This window comes from Macaca nemestrina, chromosome 2 (assembly GCF_043159975.1).
Source record: "Macaca nemestrina isolate mMacNem1 chromosome 2, mMacNem.hap1, whole genome shotgun sequence".
NCBI classification, from domain to species: Eukaryota; Metazoa; Chordata; class Mammalia; order Primates; family Cercopithecidae; genus Macaca; species Macaca nemestrina.
The window spans coordinates 84,095,416-84,117,569 of NC_092126.1; the positions used below are offsets into that span (position 1 = coordinate 84,095,416).

Here is a 22,154-nt window from a genome sequence, read left to right on the forward strand (position 1 = left end):
ACCACCACTTGTGGTGGGATCAGAATTTGGGCTTCACACTCCAGGTTCAATCTCAGCCTCATTCCAACCCTGTCAAGCACATTTCTAATAAAAGTTTCAGAGTCCTATGTCCCTCCAAAATTAGAAGTACACTTCCCCAGAAAGCAAACAGTATTTCTACCATTAGAAAAGTATTCCCACTATTTATTTATAAAATGGGAAGTAGCAATAGCACGATGCATACATTTCATGTTTTAAAATCGGACCAGCCGAGCACGGTGGCTCACGCCTACAATCCCAGCACTTTGGGTGGCCAAGGCGGGCAGATCACGAGGTCAGGAGCTCGAGACCATCTGGCTAACAAGGTGAAACCCTGTCTCTACTAAAAATTCAAAAAATTATCCGGGCGTGGTAGGCTGAGGCTGAGGCAGGAGAATGGCGTGAACCCAGGAGGCGGAGCTTGCAGTGAGCTGAGATCACGCCACTGCACTACAGCCTGGGCAACAGAGCAAGACTCTATCTCAAAAAAAAAAAAAAAAAAAAAAGAAAGAAAGAAAGAAAAGAAAAAGAAAAAGAAAAAGAAAAAGAAAAAGAAAAAGAAAAAAAATCAGACCAAACTAGGTTCAAAAACAGGCTCCATCATTTTCAATAAATCACTTAACCTAAGCCTCACTTTCCGCATCTATGAAATTAGAATAGTATATATCACAAGATATGGCTGCATTAACAAGACCAGACTTTTTATTTAAAAAATTAACCCAGTGCTTGCCACATGGCCAGTGGTCACAAAGTATATTAGCTATTAATATTGGTATTAAATTTTATTCTTTCTCCTCCCCCACTGCTTCAATCAACTAGCCTAAATGTGTGTGTGTGTGTGTGTGTGTATTACTATTATTATTATATAAATCATGCTCCAGATCAGTGTCAGGTATGTTGGTGTGACCTGAGACTCAGTATCCTAGCCACATTTAAGTGTAGATCTTGGAACTGCAAAGCTTACGACCAAATCCTGGACCACAAATTCCTCACTGAAAGTCCTGCCCTAACCAAGGCCAGCATGTGCCACTGGCATGTGCCACCCACCCACCTGGCCCTCACTCCACACCTGGTACACGCAGCCCTCAGAAGCTCAGCATGTGCTCAGTCTCCACTGGTTTCATGAACATTCTACTCTTGTCTCCCAGCTGCTCCAGGGGAAGGGCCATACTCTCCCCATTACTCAATCTCACTGTGGCACATGGTAGAAGCCTGCACAGTTTTCCTGTACATAATATGACAGTGTCCATGATTTTTCTCTCCCTCTCTTTTTATGGTATCCAAGACCATGCTAGGTTGGACGAATGACCACAATGATTATTGGAGCTGAGCCTCCACCCAGTTCTGCAGACTCTTAAGCCCTCTTCCTTTCTCCACATTTCCTAGAGGGTATTCTCAAGGCCGTGGTGGCCACTGCAGTTTCCAGCAACTCATTCCTCTGTGATTACTGCCCCTTTCCTTCCCTCACCGTCATAGTAATGGTGAGTAACAGTAATAGTAAACATAGGAATATTTTTCTACTCTATTCTAATTTTTTTTCAAAATCTGATTGCAACCCATTAAACTCACTCCACAACTCATTACAATTTGAAAAACACCTGGTATCTGTGATTCCAGGAAGATAAGATGCTAAAAGGAGCTCTGATCATTTCCTCAACTTTGTGGGAACAAAAGAGCCGAGATCTAGGGGTGACAGTGGAGGAAATAAAGTGTATGGAAGGGGAGTGGGGTGGTAGTTACTGATACTGTAGAAAAGTAGGGAATGGTTAGATCATAGAAGGTCTTGCTAAGCGAAGGGGTTTAGCCTATGCTGTAAGTCTTGGGCAGGCATTCATGTCATTAATAAATGGATACGAGGATACACAAAACATAGCTTGCCTTTATGGACATTATATTCTCTTCTGCAGGAAGAGGATGTGGAAGGAGACAACCAAATAATTTGTTAACAAATGACACATTATGATAGGGGCTTGGGAAGAGTTTCAGGCAGCAGGAACAGCGTGCATAATAGCACAGAGGTGAGAAAAGCATGGAACATTAAGAAAACAGAAAGAGTTAGGAAAGGTTTTAGACAGGAATAGCTCTCCCAGTGCTGGCTCCAAAGTCCTTTCTCTACACAAGGAATAAGTTATTTGAGCTACCTTATCTTGAGGAGAATTACTATCATTATGTTTGTAAAACATGACAAGTCCTTCAGAATAAAGAATGACACGAAAATACATAGAAAGCAGAAGATAGGATCAGAGAACCCATCTATCTCTCCAGGTGTTGAAGAGATGGCCTTCCTAGAAATATTACAGAGACCTGACTAGGAAATTTGCCTTCATGGTGTGTGGAGCTGGTCAACTATGAAGCAGTGTCTCAGGCATATTATACTTTAACACCTTTATTGAGGTACTTACATACCATAAAATTCACTCGGGTTACCACCATCCAATACTGAAACATTTTTACCACCCAAAAAGATCCCTCAGGCCCATTTACAGTCACTCCCTGTTTTCCTCTCCACCGTAGCCAACTAGTAATCTACTTTCTGTCTCTGTAGATTTGCGTTTTCTGGACATTTCATATATATGGAATCATACAATATGCAATCTTTGTGTCTGGCTTCTTTCACTTAGCATAACATTTTGAGGTTCATGCATGTTGCAGCCTGATTCAGTACTTCGTTCATTTTTATTGCCTAATAGTATTCTATTGCATGGGAACTTCACACTTTGTTTAGCTATCCATCAGTTGATAGGTATTTGGGTGGTTTCCATTTCTGGGCCATTATGAATAATGCTCCTTATGAACATTCCTGTTCAAGTTTCTGTGTGGACGTATGTTTTCATTTCTCTTGGGTACATATGCAGAAGCGGAACTGCTAGGTCGTGTAGTAAGTTTAACTTTTCAGAAATAGCCAAACTGTTTTCCAAAGTGGCTGAGTTATTTCATAGACCCACCGGCAATGTATGAGAGTTCCAGTTTCTGCACATTCTTAGGTATATTTTCAAATTCAGATTTACCTGTATGGTGGATGAAGCATCCCCTGGATAAAGGTTTGACTTATAGTCTGCGAAGTGCAGAGTTCACACGATCTCATAACTTATTGACATTCCAAGTTTCACTTAAATGGATTTAAAAACTTATGAGAGCTGTCCATTTGAAATCATGGTTGAAATAATTCAGTATAAAACTGCGATACTAAACAACCAAGTAAATCTAATGATCATAGAAATTTTAACCAAAATATTTGTCAAAGGGGAGTTATTAAGGAACCATGCAACTCAAATAAAAATGTTCCTTGCAAACTAAACGAAGTCTTCACAGGGACAAAATCCTGACTGTGAATCCTGCAAACCTGCAAATCCTGCAACTTATAGAAGGCAGCAGCCACATGGAGGAAACAGGAAAGATGGTTGGGGATTATTTTTTAAAAATCTGATGCAACTTGCATTGTATCAAGTGATGAGATGCAAGATACCTTGCTTCCAGAAAAGAAAAGAAACAGACCTGGCCTCAAAGGGACAGAGAACTTAATGTCCAGGCTGCTTTGAATACCCCCAGGTACCCTTTGCAAACATACACACTAATTAAAGGGGTTGGGGGACTGAACTGGCAAGAGCTTTGGTTCAGAGACCACAGAGGAACACCCAGCCTCCAAATGCCTTCAACAGACCCTTTCAAACTAGAAAGCCAACCCTGTATCTGGGGCTCGGATCTCTGTATCTCTCTAAGATTATCTGAAGTATCAGACATATTTCACTGAATGTCTATGATTGCCTGTCTTCACAGAGAGGCTTTCTCCTGAGGAGGGACACTTTTTGTTTCTAGCCATGAGGACCTACAATAATTATCCACTGGCCCTTTTTCTGGTGCAGTCAGTTCCATGGAGGTTTAGGTACCCAGCTGGTCAGGTTCCAGCAGATTTCCATGCTAATTTTCAGTCACTCAAAGAAAACAAAGGAATAACTAAGATTGGGTTACCATGATTTTAAAGAAATACTGCTCCTCTTCCCCTTCCCCCTCCCCCAAAATGTGTAAACTTCTCTATTTCACATTTTTACATCTGTTCTTCTCCCAAAATAAAAGCTGTTTATATTCAAGAAATGATGGCTACAATACCAGCACAAGTTACATCTCTAAAATACTCCCAGAGAGAATATACATATTGTTCAGACCACAGAGTGTCTGTGCAACAATCCTTCCCTGAATAGCATCTGGGTATTGGCTCTAGAAAGCACTACAGTGCTTTATTTGTTTATTTGTTTGCATGGAAAGAAAACTGAGTACTCTCTAACTGGTGCTAGAGCTACCAATTTAAAGAAGACAGAAGCAGCAGAGGCCTCTTAGGAAGAGCAAACGCTTAGCTTTGACTCTATCAACCATTCCAGAGTAAGACACCAGCAACAGAACCACTGGGTTCCACTGCTACTCAGAATCTCCGTGCTCTGAAAGTCTTGGAGTCGACTGAAAAATCACAGTGCTCCCAAACTCAAAGGACCCTTTCAGCCACGCAAACTGCGACATATATTATCTCAAGTGTTAGAGGAATCACATGAACAGGCTGTGAAAAAGCCATTTCAAATTTGTAGCTTTCTTAGACAGAGTCTATGATTTCACCACCACTAGAAAGAAAACTGCTGCAAACTTAGTTCCAGACAGAAGTTTTCAAATGATGTCATTCATTGTCCCATCTAGAACAATCTAGATTTAAAGGCTTGAACAGGGCCCAGCATGCTGGTCCTACCTGTAATCCCAGCACTTCTGGGAGGCTGAGCCCAAGAGTTTGAGACCACGCTGGGCAACACAGGGAGACCCCTATCTCTACAAAAAAAAAAAAATTCAAAAATTAGCTGGATGTGGTAGCACACATCTGTAATCCCAGCTCAAGAGGCTGAAGTGGGAGGATCACTTGTACCCAGAAGTTTGAGGCTATAGTGAGCCATGATTGAGCCACTGCACTCCAGCCTGGGCGACAGAGCAAGACCCTGTCTCAAAAAATAAAATAAAAATAAAATGTTTGAACAATTCCCTGATACCTTAATGATATTAACACCTCTTGTAAGAAAACTGGATCTATCCCTCTAAGTGTCAATACAGGGAAATACCTAATAATCTTTAACCTGATATTTTTTATATCTAGTCTGATGATGATTATCTAACCATCTGTTTTTCCTTTAAAATAGTTCTTCTATGAGGGGAGGTCTTCAAATTTACATTTTTAAAAGCATTTTCCCCAGCAATGAGTATGAAATTTTCATGCATGCTCATATCAGTTGTATATAAAGTTGCTTTAACAACCATACTTGCCATCAACTTTTCCTCCAAATAAACAGACATGCAATATAAGCAATGTGCTTATTTATCTAAGAACTGTGGATTAAATAGCAACTTGGGACATTTTTGTGGCTAGGTAAGAGATGCTTACAAGTTGTTGTTACAAAGAAAGTCTGTGGGATTTCCCAGTAAGGAAATCTTTAACCTGCTGTCTAGATTCCAAATATATATTCCATTTCCCAGGTCTCAAAAAATAAGTAACTCAAAGATTTTAGGCTTCTAACAGAAGTAAGGCTGAAAGAATTTGTGAATATGGATTCTTTCTTTCAGTTTCCAAGCAAGTGTCAGCACCTCCTGGGACTTCAAACTCAATCCCTACAGGTCTATAGGGAAAAACAGGAAACTGACATCAGAAGGATGCATCTTGTTGATCAAGGGAGTGGGGCTTTTCTGCACCTTGAATAAACTTGCTAAAAAAAAAAAAAAGAAAGAAAAGAAATGTCAATGCAAAGAACAATACAAAGTCCAGAATTAACAATTGAAAGTTGTAGACTTTTCAATTTCAAAGTATCTTTGATTCTTACAAACAATTCAAATGCAAATATATTATTAAAAAAATTTAACTTCCATACTCCTAAGAATGTGTACTGTCCATAATTTCTTTGAGGTCATATACCTTATGAAAAAGTTGCACTTACCATAAATAAATTACTATTTCCTATTCTGCGACATTTTCAGGTATATCCAAATTTCCATGATTATACTTTGCTTTTCTTTTTTATTTTATTTCATTTTATTGAGATGTGGTCTCGCTATGTTGCCCAGGCTGATCTCACACTCCTGGGCTCAAGGGAAGCTTCCACCTTGGCCTCCCAAAGTACTGGGATTACAGGCATGAGCCACCATGCCAGCCAAGAAAACTATCTTTTAAACATTTAAGCCAGTGGTTCCCAGACTCCCACGTGCTTCTGAATTACTAGGAGGGCTTCCTTAATGCAAAAGTTGCTGGTCCCCATCCTCAGAGTTTCCAATTCAATAGTTGAGAGAGCCCAAGCATGGTGGCTCACGCCTGTATTTCTAGCACTTAGAGAGGCTGAGGCAGGCAGATTCCTTGAGCTCAGGAATCCAAGATCATGTCAGAAAGCCCGACTCTCTAACAAATACAAAAATTAGCCAGGTGTGGTGACGCATGCCTATAGTACCTGCTACCCCTGGAGGCTGAGATGAGAGAATCACCTGAGAACCGGAGGTCAAAGCTGCAGTGAGCTGAGATCGCACCACTGCACTCTAGCCTGGATGACAGAGTGAGACCCTGTCTCAAAAAAACAAAAAGAAAAAAAACAAAAAATGTTGAGAGAGGCAGGGCCTAAGAGAGCATCCTGAAGCTGCTGGTCCAAGGATCCCACTTTGAGAACCGCTGACTTAAGGAGTTAAACTGTCAACTAGCTTTTAGAAAATCACAACATACAGGAAAACATTTACTGAGAATCTACCAACTGTAGAACTCTCTACTACCTACTGAGTAAGCCGCACAGGTCCTTGCTCCAAACACTTTCTAAATTGGCAACACAGGGTATACGTGCAAGGGGACAATACGCAGACACATATCCAAAACAGCAAGAAGTAGTTAATACAGTCAAACTAAAGATGTTTCATTTCTCCAATGCATTTATTTATGATGCATCCTACTGTGCAGTTAAATCTGTTACTCTCAGATAGAAATTACTAAACCACAATGCATAGCCACTCTTCCTTGCACTATGCCACTTCATTTCACTTACTAATGGCAGTTTCATCTGAAGCCAGGGCATGAAATGTAGAGAGGGACCTCATTTTAAAGCTTATTTATGTTATTCGTGTTGTAGCAACTGTAAGGATCAGTGTGACGATCAACACTCAGATTTTAGTGATAAGTTATCAAGCAGAGTCATCGAGTGCAGATCTAATTCTGCCATCAGGCTGAACTGAAATGCACAAAAACCGTCCAACAGAATCCGAACTCTAACTTTCCCATCATTGTATAGGTTTTTAAAGCATATCTAGCACCAACTTTCAAATGTATACTTTTCTCATGACCCTGTCCTGAGTTTAACTGCATTTATATCCAGATTATAATCAGAAAGGGTATTTAATTACATAATGTTTGCAAGTACTTTGAAGAAATAAAGTGCTCTATAAATGCTAAATATTATTATTATTGTTTAAATACACTTTGCAATTACTGCTTACAACCTATTCCACCTACCACGCTGCTATCATTTGATTACAGGCAGCTTTAAAAAAAATACCTAGAGGTAGAAATGATGAAACCATATTCATGTGAAGCCCTGGATTTTTACCCTAGACATAAATAATTTATAGGCATTTTAAATGGAGGGTTAGGTTATAAACTCTAGTAAATCAAGGAAATTGCCCTTTGCAAGACCAGCTACCATAAAATTGTGTCAATTTAAATAGTTTCTTACTTATAAACCAGGTTGAAAGTAGATTATAGTCCAGAATACGGAGCTTTTTACTCTGGTGGCTTCCTGTTCTGTCTTCTATTTTCTCCATTAGAATCTTAAAATATCTACCTATGTGCAAAACTGAAAGCATAACTTAAGATTTTGATTTCAGCAATTGTCTGGCAGATTAAGGTTTGAGAATAGTCTCTATTCTATCATGGCCCTAGCTCACCTTGCTATCTTCTGTGATCGTCACAGAGTCAGCTGTCTCCAATTCTTAAAAAACTGAAACCTTTGAGCCTGATTCCACACATCCTCCAAACACACTTGTAGGATAATTTTCCAGAAAGAATGACAGTTTGAATGTAAACAAGCCAAGCACAGTCGCTCACACCTGTAATCCCAGCACTTTGGGACGCTGAGGCGGGCAAGATCACCTGAGGTCGGGAGTTTGAGACCAGCCTGGCCAACAGAGTCAAACCTAATCTCTATTAAAAATACAAAAATTAGTTGGGCATGGTGGCGAGTGCCTGTAATCCCAGCTACTCAGGAGGCTAAGGCGGGAGAATCGCCTGAACCCAGGAGGCAGAGGTTGCAGTGAGCAGAGATCCCCCCACTGTACTTCAGCCTGGGTAACAGAGCTAGACTCCATCTCAAATAAATAAATAAATAAACAAACATCCCCTAGATACACTCCACAAGAATGTCACTGTTAATCCCCAAATAGCTACCATATTAGGTTTTTAAGGTTTTAGGCAAGGAAAAAAAAAAAAAAAAAAAAAAAAAAAAAAAAAAAAAACACATTCTAATCTGACATTGGTCATCTTACAAAACAAAGTTACAAGGAAGAAATACCTTGGAAATACCTCTTACGACACCACTATGCTCATGAAAGACAACTTGTGCCCTAAACCAAAGGCTTCTGGGAAGTCTGTGAGCCTCAGGGTGATAATATACCAGATGATTCTGATGTCATGACAAGGTCCATAAATCAAACGATGGCTGTGTGAGTCACTATTGGCAGTTTCTTTGGGCCAGTCAGTCGTAAGCTCAACCACTTAGTAGCTCTACGATATTTGGTAAACTAATTGATTTTTCGGAGTCTTATGTGTTCATTTATAAATGCTACACACCTACACCACAAGAAATTGGAAGCCAATCTGGCAATATCAAGAGCCTTAGAGATCATTCACATACTTTCATTCTAAATTCAATTTCTAAGGAGTTATCCTAAGGCAACAGAGATGCACACAAAGACATATATAAGGATGTTTATTGAAGCACTATTTATGAGTTGGAAAGTTAGAAATAACTTCAAGCTTCATCAACAGGAACTGGTTAAATATATTATGATTCATCTCCACAATAAGATGTTAAGCAGTCTAAAAAGATGATTAGAAAGTTAAGCACTGACTGAATATTTTATTACATGTTAAATTTTTTAGGCGATAATAGTATTGTGGCTATGTATTTTTTAAGTACATAAACTACTGAAATATTCATAAATAAAATAATATGCTGCTTTAAAATAATATAGGGGAGAAGGTGGGTAGGAGTATAGATGAAACAGGATTCATTATGGGGGATAATTGTTCAGTAGAGAGATTATTAACCCTTTTATCTACTTTTTAATGAGAGTTTTATTGAGCTTTAATTCACATTCTGTAAGACTTACTCTTTTGAAGTGTACAAGTGACTTTTAGTATGTTTCACAGAGTTGTACAAACTTCCCCACTATCTAATTTGGGACATTAGCAGTCACTCCCTGCCAGCAAGCATTAGTCTACCTTCTATCTCTATGGATTTGCTTATTCCAGACATTTTATATAAATGGAATCATACAACCACTTGTCCTTTCATGTTTGGCTTTTTTCACATAGCATAATGTTCATGTTGCAGTGTATATCAGCACTTCCTTTTATTGTAGAATATTCCATTGTAAGGATATACTATACTACGTTTTGTTTATCCGTTCATTGGTTGATGGACACTTGGGTTCTTTCCTCTTTGAGGTTACTATAAATATTCATGTACACATTTTTTTTTTTTTTGCATGAATACGTCTTTAGTTCTCTTGGGCATATACTTAGGTGTGGAATTCCTGGGTCACAGGGTAACTCTATATTTAGCATTTTGAGAAACTGTCAAACTGTTTTCCAAAATGGCTGTGCCATTTTATATTCCTATCAGTAATATATGGGCATTCCAATATTCTGTCTACTTATTATTATTATACTATAAGTTCTGGGATACATGTGCAGAACGTGCACGTTTGTTACATAGGTATACAGGTGCCATGGTGGTTTGCTGCACTCATCAACCCATCATCTACATTAGGTATTTCTCCTAATGCTATCCCTCCACTAGTCTCCCATTTCCTGACAAGCCCCAGTGTGTGTTGTTCCCCTCCCTCTGTACACGTGTTCTCATTGTTCAGCTCCCACTTACAAGTGAGAAAATGCGGTGTTTGGTTTTCTGTTCCTGTGTTAGTTTGCTGAGAATGATGGCTTCCAGCTTCATCCATATCCCTGCAAAGGACATGAACTCATCCTTTTTTATGGCTGCATAGTATTCCATAGTGTATATGTGCCATATTTTCTTTATCCAGTCTATCATTGATGCACATTTGGGTTGATTCCAAATGATTGCTATTGTGAATAGTGCTGCAATTAACATACATGTGCATGTGTCTTTATAGTAGAATGAATTATAATCCTTTGGGTATATACAAGGTAATGGGATTGTTGGGTCAAATGGTATTTCTGGTTCTAGATCTTTGAGGAATTGCCACACTGTCTTCCACAATGGTCGAACTAATTTACATGCCCACCAACAGTGTAAAAGCGTTCTTATTTCTCCACATCCTCCCCGGCATCTGTTGTTTCCTGTATTCTGTCTACCTTTTAAGTTTAAATTCCCCATGAAAAAAGTTTTAAAAGTTATGCCATAGAAAAAGATTAATAGCATGAGAAAAGGCTATTAGGTTTAAAAAATAGGTTACATATAGTATGTACAATATTATCTCCACTTTAAAAAAAAAATCTATTTAGCCATGCATAGGAAAAAACTACTAAGCCATACACCAAAGTGCATATGTGGTTATCATTAGGAATCATAAATTTAAATAATTTGAGAATTCTTTTTAGTTTTTCTCCATTTTCCAGATTTTCTGCAATGACTATTCAGAAACCATTGCAATGACCATTGCTTTTATAATGAGAACCAGAAAAGCCTTTCAAAAATTAAATAAATTTTTTGGGAGGCCAAGGCGGGTGGATCACCTGAGGTCAGGAGTTTGAGACCAGCCTGGCCACCATGGTGAAACCCAGTCTCTACTGTAAGTATAAAAATTATCCGAGCGTAGTGGTGGGTGCCTGTAATCCCAGCTACTTGGGAGGCTGAGGCAAGAGAATTGCTTGAACCCGGGAGACAAAGGTTGCAGTGAGCCGACATGGTGCCACTGCACTCCAGCCTGGGTGATGGAGTGAGACTTTCTCTCAAAAAAATGAAATAAAATAAATAAACAAATTTTTAACAACTCGGCAATCTTAGTCTTTGCTTTCTTTCACAGTCTCCATTTTTTGGGCCCCGGAGCCCCAGGAGTCTTCGTAGCTTCTCACTCAGGTTAAGATACGGCACATATTTCCAGCTTCTACAGGTGGCCTCTTTGCATATAGAACTGTAACTTTTATTTTCAACATCTGAAACACTGCTAATTACCTATATTGATTAACTTAGCTGAGTTCTCCTTTACCATCTAATTAGATTTGGTTTCTTCACAGTGGAGCACAGGCTATCTTCAGTGTGTTCTGTACATACAAGCAACTTGGTAATCATCTTTGTATCCATACTTTGTTAGACTGGTTTTTGTGTTGTGGGAATGACCAATTCCCTAAGAGGTCCAGGATGTTGGCAATCCAGTTGAGGGACATGGCATAACGGAACCCAGCACTGCATTCGAGTTTCATCCTTAGACAAGACAAGTAACTTCTCTTAGCCCCAATTTCTACCTACAAAAGAGGTAAATTGGATCACCAAGCCCTAGAGAGACAGATAGATAAGTAGATATATAGACAAAGATATGCAAACACAATCCCCCTTTACTTTTCATTTTACCCTTATCATGGTTTTAGGGCTTTATCCTACTTGTGCCTTTTATCAGAAGGTGCCACAACTTATTTTTTGGAGATATGAGGTGTAATAAATAAATAAGATCCCTTTTAAATGAATGAATTAATTTCATTAATACAATTGATATTTATTCAATCAATATTTATCATGTGCCAGACACAGTTCAAAGCACCAGGAATGTGGTGCTAAACATGCAGGCAAGATCCCTATTCTCACAAAACTTATCAGGCTCCAGTTGGGACAGCCAGATTTTTTTAATAATTCAGATAAGTCACAAGTGCCTTAAAGACAATAAAGCACTGAATTGGACAGTTTCAGGGTGGGAGGGAGTGTTACTTTAGAGATATATTGCAAAGAAAACCTCTCTGCATAGTAAGGAACCTCTAAGAGGACCCTCAGTGACTTCTGCCTTCTGGTGTTAGTTAATATTCTTGTGTAGTCCCCTTCGAAATGAATAGGGCTGACTTGGGTAGCCAAGTCAGCAGAGGTACTGCAGCAAGGATTACTCTGTCTGGTAAAAGTGGGCACCATGTTATGAGGATGCTCAAGCAACCAATGGAGCCACCTACGTGGGGAGGAACTAAGGCCTCCTGCCAACATCCAGCACCACATAAGTAAATCATCTTGGAAAGAGATCCTCCAGCTCCAGTCAAGCCTTCAGAAGATAATTCACCTTGCCAAAATCTTCCTGCAACTTCAGGACATACCTCATGCTAAAACCACCCGGGGAAGCCGCTTCTGAATCCCTGGCCCACAGAAACTGCGAGAGATAATAAATGGTGGTTGTTGTTTAAGCCACTAAGCTTGAGGGTAGTCTGTTATGCAGATACATAAGTAATAATACAGACCACATCTGACCTTAGACCTAAATAATAAGATGGAGCCCTCCATGTGAAATTTCTGGCATGGAGAACTACAAGAATGAGTTTGGCATGTTCACAAAACAGAAAAAATCAGTGTGGCTAGAGTGTAGTGAAAGACAAGTGCAGACTCTCTTCTCCATCCAGCCATGGGTGTAGAAACCATGCCAGTGTTGTCTTCAGCTCAGCCCCAGCAACTAGTAGCACCCAATAATCAGGTACTGAATGAGCATATACACGAACAAATGAATGAATGAATGCTGGATACCATGTACATTTCTTCCCCTACAGTTAATCACATTTCACAGAATCACAGAACACTGGATCTGAGTTTACCCTGCACCCAAATTTGTATTTTCTAATACACTAATCAAACAAATGTTTGTAATATATGCAATGTATTGTTAAAGTCTACAAATTTCCTACTTAATCCATACGCCAAGGTTCTAATTTCACTAACTAGAGAGACAGCACTTGAAAATCTAGGGTTATTTCAGAGTCTAAACCTGGGTATCCAGCAGCAACACTGTAAGGGAGTACCCAGCAGAAGTCACAGTTGGGCCTTCATCCTATCACTCGGTCTTCAAAAACTAGAACAACACTTTAAATTATAAATCAGAATCTCAAGGTTGGAAAAAAATAGCTCATTTAAAAATTAGAAAGGGGTATTACTTTCAGTGGCAACTCCCAGCTCATTGAGGTCCATAGTTTGCAATCTCTTGGTATCCCCAACAGGTAGAGTAAGAATCCATGGCTATTTAAATGCCCTCAGTCCTGCCTCTGGTTCCCTTACATATGCCAGGAATATGCATCCCAGCAATAGAAATTGCTGGAGGTGACTTCCAGCAATTTTAGTCGAAATCACTCATCTTACATGTGACAAAACTGAAGCTTAGAGGGTAAGGTGTCAGAGCCAGCTTTATGACGCTGGGCTCTAACTCCCAGCTGTGTGCCTCATTAAACCTCACCATCTCCCAAACTCTCTCTACCCACTCACTGCCAGCTCTGTCAAGATAAAAACTCAACATTGTCTTCCAGTGGGCCACCCTAGAAGCACACCCTTTCCCACCCTAGAAGCACACCCTTTCCCACCCATCTATTACTGTTTAATCAAAATAGTAGTCGTAAACATTATCAGATTGTTAAAATAATTGAAACACACTCCAAACACACACACACACACAGACACACACGCACGCGCCTTGCAATTCTAACCTGCGGTATTTTAAATCTCTCAAAACTTAGAATAAGACGACAATGGAGAGAACATTTTCTTTGGCAGAAAAATTCTAGAAATAGGAATACCTACCCAGGACCAGACATAGTATTTCTCATAATTGGTGCCCTTGGAATTGTACTCAATGTAATTAGCATCCACTGGAATTGTACTCTACATAAAAGGTGTCCCCAGGAGTCATGCAACATAGACTATAAGATAATTCATGATCCCTGAAATTGTGCTATGGTCAGCACAATTTCAGCACAGGCCCCACCTTTCTGAGGTTTCTATACTCTTTCTACATAGCACCACCTCCAGCCCTTCTAAAAGGGTTGCACATTATAATATTTTGTTAATTCAAAATTTATTTGTTGAACGAACGCCTGCTGTGTAAAGAAAACTGGTGAGGATCCCTAAGAAAATCAAACGTTGCCTTCAAGAAGAAAGTGTCTAGTGGTGAATATAATCCAAGACAGAAAGTTCTGAGTGTTATGAAAGAGGTGTGAGGTCAGTTCTGAGACAGTCTATGAGTGGGAGGGACAACTTCTGAGAGAAATCAGAGACTTTCGTGGAAAAGGTGGTCTGTGAATGTTTCGTGTTGGGGAAGTAGGTACAGAAACGAGACTAAGACAGAGCGCCCCCTACAGAGCATCCAGGGGGGAGTGAAGTTGTTCCCTAACGCAATGGCGGGGTGGTCGTCAAAACTGCAGAGCTCTGTGGGAGGCCGCTCTGAACTGCTGCTGGTCTTAACATGCTAAAGAGTTTAGTTTTTATTCTGTCGACTAAGGAGTCAGAGAAGGCCTTGAATAAAAACAACCAGATTGAAACTGTGCGTTAGGAAGACTCACGTGGCTACAGTGTAGGAGAGACCAGTCAGAAGAAGGCTGGTAGTAGACACACAGGAGGAGAGGGGTCCTGTCGCGGGTGTTGCCCAGGGGACAGTACCTACGGCACTTGCAGGGAACAGTGGAGACAAGGGGACCCATATGATAAACATTAAGGAAAGAATTTTAAGTTGGGGTGGAATAAATAAAATGCGTTTTGAGAAGTTGAGGGCACCCCCGTGAGACAACCAGGACATGAAAAAGAAGTGGATAGAATCATGTTTCGCTAAAGGGAAATAAGCTTCCAACCAGACTGGAAGGAATCACAAGCGGAATTCATCCAACATTTTCTACTTAAGTCCTCCCTCTCTCTCCACTAGAGACCTTATATTTATATGTGCAGAATAACATTTCATTCAAAAAAATATCATTAAGATTTTCTTAGAATTCTCGGCACACTGCTAACAAACCAGTTTAGGCCCTGTTCTCAGAGAGCTACTTCCCCCACAGAAATGTAAGAATCAATTTGACATTAAAGCATCTTTCAGACTCAAGTTACTCCAAATTCTATCAGGAAGGGAATCAGAGACTGGTTGTGCTCAGCTGGGCATAGCGGCCATGATTCAATCACGGGAGCACCCGGCTGGGTGGACTTTAGAACCACTATCACTGAGAGAAGGAATGGCGTCGAAACAAGAAGGGCACGGAAGATTAATTCCAGGGCAGAGACACAGAAAGAAGAAAGGCCCAACAGGCAAGACTCGAAATTATAAGACATCAAAGAGTTTTACAGATAAGGGGGAAAAAAGTGGTATTTCCTGAAAGAAATGTACTGGATACTCTCTCATCAACAAAATATTCCATGACCTCCTAAGTAGATACTGAAGCAAACAGCAAACCATGACTTACACTGGCTTCTGCACTAAAGATTACTCCAGTTAATAATGAATAATGAAAATGACTGTGCATATTTATCTGATGTTCTGATAGCTACCAGCACACCCTACTTTTTATGAGGCAACGCCATTGCAAAGAAAACACCTGTTCTTTGATAAACATAAATAATATTAATGAAAAGACTGCCATGCTGTTATCATTTTGAGATACTGTTATTAATTCATGCAACTTTACTAAAATCTCATTTTAGACCAAATTTAATTAAGTGCTCTGGAGTAATGAATTAATAATATTTCGAGATTTATTTGAGCCCCATGAGAACCTCTCACCAGAAAGTTTTAAATACTGGGCCATTAGTGTATCATCTTAGGTGTCCACTCTACCTCCCAAGGGAAAAAATAAAACTTTGGGAAGGCAAAGGCATAATCAATGTGTTTGCATTTGAATAATCAGTAACATATAAAGAGGAGAAAAAAGTTTTTTAAAAAAAGTTTTTTTAAAAAAGAAAGTGTTTAAAAAAGAAAGTTTTAATGAACAATGCTGATAATTGATACTGGTTTCGAAATACATTAATCTCCAAAAAGCTTCGGGACTGTGCTTACCTCATATTTAATGAATGCTAATACTTGGGGGGCAAAGCTCAATTCAGGCCATCAGAGAAACATATAAGGTCATATTGGCACACAAAAGGAAAAAGGCAGCTAAGGTCTGTTGAAGTGCTATTAAAAACAGTCGGAACCTTCTGATATCTTTTTCTCAGGATTATTTTCCTTCTTTTCTTAGTCTTTTTTTTTTTTTTAACAAGATGTCACCCTGTCACTGAGGCTGGAGTGCTGTGACACAATCACAGTCTCGACTTCTCAAGCTCAAACTATCTTCCCACCTCAGTCTCCCAATTAGCTGGGACCACAGGCACACCCCACCATACTGGCTTTTTTTTTTTTTTTTCTCCCAGAGATGGAGTCTCCCTACATTGCCCACGATGATCTGAAACTCCTGGTTTCAAGCAATCCTCCCACTTTGGCCTCCCAAAGTGCTAGGATTACAGGTGTGAGCCACTGTGCCCAGCCAGGATCATTTTCTATTAGATAAAATCATTGCAATCGAATGTTGATGGGCTCAATGTTCCCACTAAATTCTACTTAACCATGGGATAGCATATTTGTATAGTGCTGTATGGTTTTTAAAGCATTGCCTTAAACACAGTGTGTGAGAAAGGCAAACAGTTGTGATCATTCTTATTAACTATGGTTAAATGACCTACCCAAAGTCACAGAATGAGTAAGAGGTGGAGATAGAACTGGGGAGACAGGGTTCATTCCACTCCATTCATTCATGCATGCACTCATGTACTCATTCATCCAACTAATGGAGACTATGGCTCCAAAGATGAACAAGACCTAGCCTCTGTCCTCAAGAAATCCACGGTTTAGTAAAGAAGCAGAAAGGAAATCACACACCAAGTAAAACATGAGCATGAAACATGTAGCAAAGGGATATAAGCAAGGCTTTCAGATGAGGTCAATTCTTAAATCTGGGTTTCAATGGAGAAAGGAATGGCTAGGGAGTGAGGGGTAAGGGGAAAGACAAGCATAGGTCATCTAATTTTGTTCAAATACAAAAGTGTATGTGAGTCCTGGCAGAAGCTGAGAGTATGAGGTCAGCAGCAGCCAACTCCTGGCCTTGAATGCCTTACCCTGTGGGCCAAGTTAAGGACAGCCAAGGTGCTTAGGTCCAGAAATATGCTAATCTCCAAAAAGCTTTCTGGGCTGAGCTCACCTCATATGTAATAAAGCACACTGGTGGCAAGTTTCATCTCTTTTAATATTGAGATGCCCTGAAGCAAGAATGACTCAAGCCCCCAGGTTTGAATGAGTAAATTGTTTGCTATAGCCTATGTATGTATATGCACATTTTCATACACCCACATGGATACAGTTTATATCCATAATACTACACATAATATATGTATCCACATAGATAATACAAAACATATACAGAACTTTATAAACGTCACATGCGGAGATATCTGAATAATGTGTATGTCTATACTGACCCCTTAGGACATGCTCTGATGGACACAGGTTATTCAGAGAGGTTACCTGTGCAGGACAACCATGTGTCCTAGGTGATTTCAGACAGTCGTTTGCCCGCAGAGTAGGCACTGAACCAGGGCTGGACAAGATGAATTCCAAAGGTGGCCTAAAGCTCCATGGTTTCACGTATCACAAACTTACTTGCATGAAGTAGTTTCACCATTCTCAATAAATAAAATTCCCTGACCCTGGTGAAATTATTCCTTTCTGCTATTCTTTTGTACTCAGGCAGAAAATGTATTATTGATTTCTGATTCAGCCACAGAAAGTGTGACTTAGAGAAAAGAGCACTGAATGAGGAGTCAGGAAATCTAGATTATTTGCTCAAACCACGCTCCTGGCTGTCCCCTCCCATTGTTACTGTGTGACCTTGAACAACTTACTTCATGCCTCTGGGCTTCAGTTTCCCAAGTGTTCAATGAAAGGAGTGGCTGAGTGTTCTACAATTCTCTTTCCAGCTCTAAATCTGTAAAACAATTCCAGCCCATCCCTCAAGATTTAGTTTATCTCGGTAAGCTCTAAAAATCAGGGCTAAAACTGGATTCAAATTACCTATTTTCTAATCAAAGAAGATTCTGCTTCACTCACTTTTAAACCATGCAAATCTTGCATAATTTAAATGATCAGTGCTGTCATTGGTTGCTCTGGTTTAAATTATGCATTGTTGCTATTTGGGGAAAATTTAGACTGGGTCCAGTCTGGGATCACTGGCTGAGAACAATAAGCCCCCAAAGTGAGAAGGATAAAGGCCTCTCCAGACACGATCTGCTTTTAATGCATTGAGCCCAGGGTTTACAAAAAGAGCATTGACTGTGTACGTTAAAGAGCCACCGAAACAGCAAGGGACTGGTAAGTCTGCAGCAAATTCTCCCAGAAGCCACTGACCTTGGCTGCATTTCAGGGGTCAGGCATTCCCCAGGAGGGGCTCAGCAGGCAGGCTTTACCAAGGGCTTAGGAATAAATGAGACATCTCATCTAGATGAGGCCACCTCTCCAAATGTGGGAAGGTGGAGATGATCTGCCCTCTGATTTGTGGAGATTACCTATGTGGCCTTTGGACCCACTCCAGCAGGCACACCTCACCCACAAGACAGGTCAAAGACCCTGGCCCCACATCTGCAACTGTCTCCACATCTGCATCTGCATCTGCATCTGCATCTAAGTCTTCTAGCCAGCAGTTCCTGGTCCCCAAGCTAGCTGTTGCCCTCTCTGTTTCCACACCTCCCGGCAGGCAGAAAAACAGCAGCAGAGCCCTAAGCTGATAGCCCAGGCCACAAAGAGCAATTTCAGTGCATTGTGCAAAGATATGTTTTCAAAATACAGATCACAAGAATGCACACCCCAAGTGTGATCCGCAGTCATCCGCCCGGTGGCCCTCAGCGGTTGCTCTCCTGCCTGCAGACTCTGTGCTTGGTATCTCAGAAAACCTTCCCGAGGAAAAAGCCCACAAGGGACAAGTCCGGGCCCAACTTAAAAATCACATCAGACTGCTTTCCAGTAGAGGAGCAAGGTGGAGATTCCGGCCCAGGGAAATCACCGCAAACCCTGCACATTGTTCAGAACCTTTCCCCCTTTGCCACTGCCCCCCGCCTCCGCCATCCCGACCCCCGACCGACTCGCAGCACCCCACCCCCAGTCTGGGCCATCCATCCACCTGATTAACCCGCCGGCAGCAACTCCCAGCGCAGAAAGTAGGGCAAATGAACACACACAGTCGGTAAAGCAGGAAGCCACAGACCTGGCCAATGCACCCACCCTGTTACCAACCCCACCCCGCTGCGCAGGGGCCAGCCGGTTCTTGATGTGGCATTTCCACTCCAGGGAAATAGACAGCTTCCTGTAATAATGCATGAAGGAGCTTCGGCTGCCCAACTATCAGAACAGCCCATTTCAAACGGCATCTCTGTTTCTTCTCAACTCCTTACCTGCCTTGCTGAAGCCTCACCTCTTGGCCCAACAGATTAAGACGAAGAGAGAAAGCGTTATTAAAAGAGATGTGGAGGAAAAGGTTTAATTAAGGAGACCAAAGAGAAAGTACCACTTTGATCACAAAGGTAGCACTTTAATATAACAGTACAGAAAGAGGCAATGTCAGAAGTACTAGGAATCCAGGTAAATGGCCCCAAGATTCAGCATCAATCTAACAATGTATTCCTCAGGAGGGCGTGTGAACTTCCATACTTCATCCATCCTGGTGTCTCCCTGTAGAAAGCCACCATCAATTCCTTCTCATCCACCCTCCATACATCAAGTACATGCACTCGCTATTTTTTAAATTTTATTTTTGGTTCGGGAGAGGAAGAAGCAGTCCTTAAATTGGTGTCCAATCCTTCTCAGACACCCGCTGCTGCCACCATCCCCACCCCTCACCCCTTCCCAGCAGGCAGCATCTAATTAAAATGACAAGAAAGCTCTGCCCCCTTCCCCGAAGGAGTGTGTTGGGATCGGGAGTTGGGGGTGGGGAAGCGTCAAGGCAGCACTGGGATTCCTGGTATTCTGATCTCAAAACAACAGCAAAATGGATTCTGTATCAGTGATGTCTTAGTCAATACAATGAAACGGCGTCTGAGGTAATTCACGTGAAGGTAAACGCAAACCAGTGGGGCTGGGGGGAGGGAGGTGCTCTACAAAGGACCGGCCACAGACACGGGGAAAACACACATACACACACACACACACTCGCACACACTCCAGGGAGTTCCGGTCTGATTGAGGAAAAGCAGAAAACACATCCCTTTCACCTGCTTAAGTTCAGCCATAAAACTGAAACGTTACAGCCACAAAGTCAGAAAGCACAGGCAGGGCTGAGTTAAAGCCATAAATAAAGGTGAGTGGCAGACTGGCATTTAAGGGAGCGCTGAGAGGGCGCCCGGGTGCGGGAGGCAGAAAAGGGGGAGGGGGAGACAGTTGCCATCTACAAGACCAGCATAGCAATAACTGCCCCCTTGGAGCGGCAGGTTCGGCTTCGCGGGGACAGTCAGCCTCACAATGTCATCTTGCAGGTAGCTGGAAAACGTGAGGAGCCAGTGCCTTTATTCACGCTGGCATTCTTTTTGCAGAAGGGACGGTTGGGTCTCGCTCCTTGGCACCAGACAACTGCCCGGGGCGTGTACACACGTACACACCAACACACACACACACCTTTCATTTTACTGCTCTTACACCGGTATAAGATGAAAGCATAAGCTCCACGAGCTCCACGAGCCCTCGGGAGAGCCTCGGCCACGGCCAAAGGAAGACACGTACCGCACAGCCCCTGCCGTAGGGGCTCAGCCGGGAGCACCTCAGCAACCCCGAATCAAAACGGGAATCCAGGTTCCCTCCCCGACGCATTCTCCCGCTGCTGTCCCCCAGCCCCAGCCCCAGCCCCTAGTCCACGCACCGAGCCCATTCACCCTGACCCAAACCACTGGAAAGAAACCAGAAAACATGTCCTGCTCACCCTCAGAGCCGAGAGATCTATTTCATCCAGGCTTCGAGCCGGGGAGTCGCTCGCCATGTCTACTTCTTCGCTGGAGAAATGGACCAAAACCACCCCCAAGCTTTTCCCTTGGAAATTCCACCTTGGTCTATTTCACTCGCGTCCTCATGCGGGTATCGCGCCAGAGGCCCCGGGCCCAGCCTCCCCCGCCCACCCCAGCCCCACAGCGCCGGATCCCGATCCTCCGCGCGTCGGTCCGCCGGGTCCGGGAGCCCAACCTGCGCGGATCTCCAAGCCCGGAGCAGCGGTGCGTGTGGGCTGAGCGCCCCGATCGGCTAAGGGCGCTGGGGCTGCGTGGGTGTATTTAAATGGGACATGCTTCTTTGCTTGTGCGTGGATGGCGGCTGCATTGGCTGTTATAATGAGACACATCAACTCCTCCACTCAGCGGGGGGAGGGTGGGGGTGGAGAACCACACAGAACTGTCTATCACCGCTTCCTGGGAGGAGTGAAGGGGGTGGGGGGAGGCGGAGGAGGCGTGGTCTTGGACTGGGGAGAGGCCGCGCTTCCTGACCCGGTCCCTCCCCGCCAGCGTGGAGGGGGGAGGGACGCGCACCCTTTCCGCCCAGGCTTTTGAGGGCTCCTGGGGCCAAATCCGAAGGGCTGTTCCTGAACCTTGACTTGCTTATCATAGGGACCCAAGCTGTATTTTTGTGTGGCCAATTCGTGCACTGCAGCAAAATGGCCCTTCAGTCTCATCTTGGGGTTTCTCCTCGGTTCAAATGCTCTCCCGCTGAGAAAAAGCCGGAGGAAAAAAAAGCGACACTCTCCCTCCCCTGTTAATTATTTGTGGGGCCGGAGTAAAGCGGGCTGGTGCAATCGGTGCATATAAGGACTTGTGTGCAAGGAAGGGGATCCGCCTCCAGGCGCGGAAAGAGTGGGGGAGAAGCGCACACGCACAGTGCACTCAGCTGGGCGCTTC

At 42.2% G+C, this 22,154-nt stretch overlaps 1 protein-coding gene across 6 annotated transcripts in view; it reads right to left on the bottom strand.

Moving 5' to 3' along the window:
- The window catches only part of LOC105465735 (TRAF2 and NCK interacting kinase), a 410,880-nt gene extending 389,258 nt beyond the window's left edge, over positions 1-21,622 (bottom strand). For 5 of the 6 annotated variants that reach the window (XM_011714344.3, XM_011714334.3, XM_011714324.3 and 2 more), the window contains exon 1: positions 21,194-21,395. In XM_011714344.3, coding sequence (XP_011712646.1) covers positions 21,194-21,250 — 57 coding nt within the window. In that variant the 5' untranslated portion in view covers positions 21,251-21,395. Of the gene's footprint in view, positions 1-21,193; positions 21,396-21,450 lie in introns of those variants that run through there. The other variant, XM_071091238.1, reaches the window with a different exon arrangement.
- Between the last annotated feature and the right edge of the window lie 532 nt (positions 21,623-22,154).